Genomic DNA, 5,497 nt, shown 5'->3' with positions numbered 1-5,497 from the left:
TATCAAGGAAGTTCCAGAATAGAAAGAAGACTTTATATTGCTTGTAAGTTTGTGAAACTCTTGTATATAAATCATTGTTTTACTAACTATTGGTAATAGCTCTTAATTGTAAATTGTATTGTTGTTTGTATATTAAAACATATTTGTATTAAAAAAGAAAACTGTGTGTACCAATCTTGTTGGCAAATATCATAAATTGGAGATATATCGGCATTTATTTAACTACTAAATTTAAATTATCATTTAGCACGGTTTCAGATCATTCGAAATTGTAATACGTAACATGAGGAGCACTAAATAACTCGTCTGTAAAACGAAGCTAGCAATGATGTTTCTATGTTTGCCAAGATTATCAGAGCAACTTATTGGTAGATTAAACTATGTTAAGATGAATAGATGTCCAAGAATAACTCACAGTTCAAGTCAAAACGAGAATACAATCAGGACATACACGGAATTAGAAATAGAGCAGTTCGAAGGCACTCGTTAGAAAGGTGTGTATACTGAAACGTTGCACCCAGAAAGCCTGATATTCGATGTTCGAATATAGCCATACATTTAAGCTATGCAAATGATCATAAAATAGAACGAATGTAATAACGTGCTACGGACGGCGAGATAAAGACTTAGTTTTGGGAAACTAAGGAGAGTGGTTAGGAGGAGCCGTAATAATGAGGAGCTTAAACCAAGAGTGAACGTAAGAAGTGAAACACGGTGGTGCTTACCTGCTCCAGGAGTAGGAGATATTGCCAAAAATTGTGGTATAAGAGCATCCTGATTCGTCACGTGATAACTAGTGGACGACATTTCAATGGCCTGTTGGCTTTGAATTTGAACAAGATAAGAGTCCAAAATATACCACCATGCAGAATACAATGTATTGGTGATATAAACGTTGTTGGATGACTAGCGCTTAAAACTCAATTCTAATTAAATATACAATTTATGGCATTAGTTCAAAAGTAATATTGCATAAAAGAAGGCAATTAATTTACGGCAGCTTTGAAATACCATAGAGCAAACATGGAAGAAAGTACTGTTGATAATCTCCAAAATCTGGTATCATCCATGAGAAAAAGTTTTTGTGGATAAGCCATGTGCTATGAAACGAACAGTGCAGTATCATCAAAGAGGTTCTGCTCTAGACTTCTGAGAGGACAAGGAGAGGAAGAAGACCTAAAACTAAATGGAGAAGATCAGCCAAAACCAAAATGAAATCCAAAGCAAAGCTGACCTGAAGACAGGCCCAAGTAATAGCTCAAGATATAGTGCAATGGTGAGACCTTATGGGGGCGTTTTGAGTCACTTAGTGCAAAGAAGACCAAGAAAGCAAGTATGTAAAGGGACAAACTACTAAATAGTGATTAGAAGCAAAAATACCCGTCCCCAGTGACGGGAAAATTTGAAGTTAATCTATCAATTGAAATTATTTCATGAACTTTAAAAAGGTTAATTATGTTGCACTCTTGATTTAACTCAGAAGACAAAGTTCTGAGCTACTTATACCGCCCACCTCGAAAAGTAATTGTTGAGCATGTCAGTCATGGTAAGAGCCGCCCACAAATAACATACGGTAAATCTATATTTATATTCTTTAAGTTACGTCACATTTTGACATGTGAATGATAGTATGATTAATTCCTAACAATGTAGTGTGGAATATCCTGCTTGTGAAATAAAATTTGGCATCAACATTAATCATGCCTGTTCTTCCATCATTTCAAAAGTAAATTTTGAGCTTTGCCTGCAGGCGCAGCTTTTCAAACGGGAAACAGACGAGCGCTCGGACAGACACCACGGTTCGCAGTATATATAATATTCGGTTTGTTACGTTCAGAAAGAACATCTTACGAGTGGTGTTGTAATACTGAATAGTGTTGTAAGCCACAACAACAAGTGAGAAATCTGCTGTAATTGTTTAAAATTATATTTTTGATCTCTTATTTGATACATTTTGATTGGTTGATAAAAGATCAGTATGAGTTGGGGAACGTTAACGGGTAAATTATCGTCTTGGAATATACATCTGAGATATTTAGGAATGCGTGATAATCTAGATAGAATGGGGATTTCATTGGTAATATCGGAGATTAAAATACTTATATTAAAAATTCCTTCTAGAAACAGTAAGTAACTAAATCATAGGAACAATTCTTAATATTACCCAGTAATTGATAGTGACGTATATGCATACATACATAGACATATATATATATATATACTTATATATGCAAGTTAAAATGATTAATGAACAATTTTTATTGGGTTTTCTGAAAAGAAAAACGTACGTTAATATTCCCAGAATAATACTTTTATAAAATGGGGAAAAAAGGGGCCAACTAAGCTGTGAGCTTCACGTGGAATCTGATTCATGAATTCATTATTTTCCCTTGTTGTCTTTGCAAACTGAAAATTATTATACTAGTCGATCTGGACTCTGTGTTACATTCATTGGGCCTATTACCACAAAACAATTATCACACTTATACCGACATTCCCTATTGATAACACAAAAGAGAAATATAAAACGGTGAACTTATATATAATTATATTAGAAGGTTTAGAACGAGGAAACATATTAATAACGTGAAAAAAAAAACGATTCAAGTCCTGTTAAAAAAATCGGCGCGAGAAAATGTAGATCCCATACGAAAAAACAAGAATAAAAATAATAAGTGAACATGAACTATGCAAATAGCTCAGGTGCAATGAGGAACAATCAAACTTACCATAAACAGTCTTAGTGTGGTTAAATTACCAAAACAATAAAAGACAAAACGTATATAACTGAAAGAAATTTAGGTAATAAAAGCAGAAGCCTCATCTTTGAGTTCAAGATATGAATATCATTACAAAAATACAATATCACACACTTTTTTTCTGAATTAAAATTAAAAAAATAAATGTTTTTCACTGAAAATCAAAAGCACCATGCTTCTACCTCTTAGAGAGCACCATGTTTATAAATTTATACCTTAGTATAATTAGGAATTTCTCCTCCATATTTCATTGTTTTTTTCGCGTGTGGTACATGAACTTTCATTCATAGAAAGTCCTTAGGTTAGTACAGTTCTACAGCTGATGACATACCCAACTTAGATTTTTGCATGCAGGTCTTCTCACAAACTTCTTTTGTAGCATATCTGTTATTATTTCCAAGGCAACCGCCGTACAAGAATGGATCACAAACCCCTGTGTGTTTGTTGAAATACCAATATCTATATGATCCTTTGCAAGGTCCTATTACTTTGGGTAAAAGACATGCATCTGGAGAAACAAACGTTAATTAATGCAGGTAATCTATGAGCAATTTTTATTCACTAAAAATTTATAATATTTTTTTAGACAGTTTATAAATAATCGCTTTTTGAGATATTATCTTTACAGTGTTTTTTTTTTTACATGCGGTTATTTTAAAACGTGGTTTTTTAAAGACTTTATAACAAATAAATAACTATGAAGTAATTATCTGTTAGTTATCCAAATATTCTATAATACCAAAATAATCATTAAAAATTAATCATCGTTCTTTGACTAGGACAAATACTTGCTTATGGTTATCGCATTATTTTTAGGTAAAGTTCCTTCTACTGCACTAGTGTTGTTAAAAGTGTTAATATTTAAATTTCTACAAGCTTCACGCTTCAGTTAACATGATTATGTGTACGAAACCAATCGTAACCTTGGGTTAAATATGGTGTTCTCCATGTCGAAGGGCAGCATCAGATATCTATTTGTCTTTTTCGCTATTTATTTTCATTTGAGTTATAATAACCCTCTGATGTGTTTTATCTATTACTCTATAAAAAAAATAGCTTATTTAAATGGAAGAAATTAAACGGACTGAACATAAAGAGAGTACACAAAATAATTAAAATGTTTTGAAGACATATCGTGCCTGATGTACTAAAATTTAGGAATTAAAATATACGAGATGTTTTACTCCTTAAAGAAAAGTGTAAAGAAAATAGTTTCACCGATGCCGGCAGGTTTTGTGCAGGTTGCTTCACACTCGACCTCAGACATAAATTGGTTTTTGTTGCCTCCACAGCCTCCGTACCAAAACCTAATGCAACCTCCATAATTCACGTCAAAGAACCATTTGACCGTAAAGTTTCGGCAAGGACCTTTTTCTTTTGGTAGACTGCAGACTTCTTAAAATGAAAAATACAAAGAAACAAAACAGTCAAAACGATGAATATAAGTAAACCTTTTCATTAACACATTGAACAGTTTTTTTTTCTGTTATCCATGGTGCGTTTTATGTGAGTTTCTTCCATGTTCTTATAAGTTGTTTTTATTGTGTTTGATATGTGGGATAATTCCTGTAATTTGGTTATCTTATATTTCCCAAAAAGAGGGCCGAAGCCTACCAGAAGGAGTCACCTGTTTTAACCACTGGCACCACTGTACACTAGTGTATTGTCTGTCAGTCAGTCAGTAGACACTAAAATGACGTGACATAGGGGACGCTTTACTTTGCAATTTGTTCTGTCGTGACGTCAGTAAAACGTTCACATGCCATGAATCACGAGAAGAGTTATGCATTCTGTAGGCTACAACATAGCATGACATAGGAACTTAAAAAGCAAGAAATAAAAATATTTGTTGCTCTTAAATTTTTGTTTTATTTACTCTTGAAACAGAACACTTTCGGGGACTCTGCATAAGAACATCTAGTTTATTTTTCCTTTTTATCTTGGGTATTTTGTATGTTCTAAGTAGATGTTAGTTTTGTCTTACATCGTTTAATGATTTATCAATGACTGGGATTTGGTAAGGTTTAATTGGATTACAACTGACTTTCAAGATTTGTTTAATAGTGTAGAGTGTTTATTTGTAGCTAAGCACAAAGCTACTCAATGAGCTATATGTGTTCTGCCCACCACGGGTATCGAAACCTGGTTTCTAGCGTTGTACGTCCGTAAAAGGGTTTTTAGTTGGTGTTAAAGGTAAAAAGCGTATTAATGGCACTAATGGTAAGAATGCAAATGGTAAGAATGCAAATTACATTGTGGTTTTAATATTTTGAAGTGTACAATTTCTGAAAAGTATCCATCTTTTTTTTTTTGCAAACGTATCTTCAAGAAATATTTCAAGGTTGGAAAATATGGTCTAAAGTAGGTATTCCATGACTGCTCTAAAAATAATTTTTATAAAATATTTTTAAGATCAAGTTTGTCACTGAAAACACTTTTAGATGATTGGGTAGACTACGTCAGATCAAATATTCCTCTATATGCGATCTAACTTTTGTACAGCTTCTTAGTTTAATATTTCGGATGGGGTATAGCGATTGGATAAAATTCCAGTACAAGGGTTAGCGTAAATATTTTATGTCTTCGCTGGACACGTTCCATGTACCTTAATGGCGGGCCCGGCATGGCCAGGAGGTTAGGGCGCTCGACTCGCAATCTGAGGGTCGCAGGTTCGAATCCCCGTCACACCAAACATGCTCGCCCTTTCAGCCGTGAGGGCGTTATAATGTGACGGTCAA

At 33.7% G+C, this 5,497-nt stretch overlaps 1 protein-coding gene across 1 annotated transcript in view; it reads right to left on the bottom strand.

The window, feature by feature from the left end:
• Positions 1-5,497, bottom strand: part of LOC106458309 (papilin-like) — a 77,993-nt gene that overhangs the window by 20,553 nt on the left and 51,943 nt on the right. The window contains exon 19 of the mRNA XM_022384492.1: positions 3,978-4,154. Coding sequence (XP_022240200.1) covers positions 3,978-4,154 — 177 coding nt within the window. The remainder of the gene's footprint in view (positions 1-3,977; positions 4,155-5,497) is intronic.

Source organism: Limulus polyphemus, unplaced genomic scaffold, assembly GCF_000517525.1.
Source record: "Limulus polyphemus unplaced genomic scaffold, Limulus_polyphemus-2.1.2 Scaffold442, whole genome shotgun sequence".
Lineage (NCBI taxonomy): Eukaryota > Metazoa > Arthropoda > Merostomata > Xiphosura > Limulidae > Limulus > Limulus polyphemus.
The sequence above is the reverse complement of the archived record's forward strand: the minus strand, read 5'-3'. Positions and strand labels throughout refer to the sequence as shown.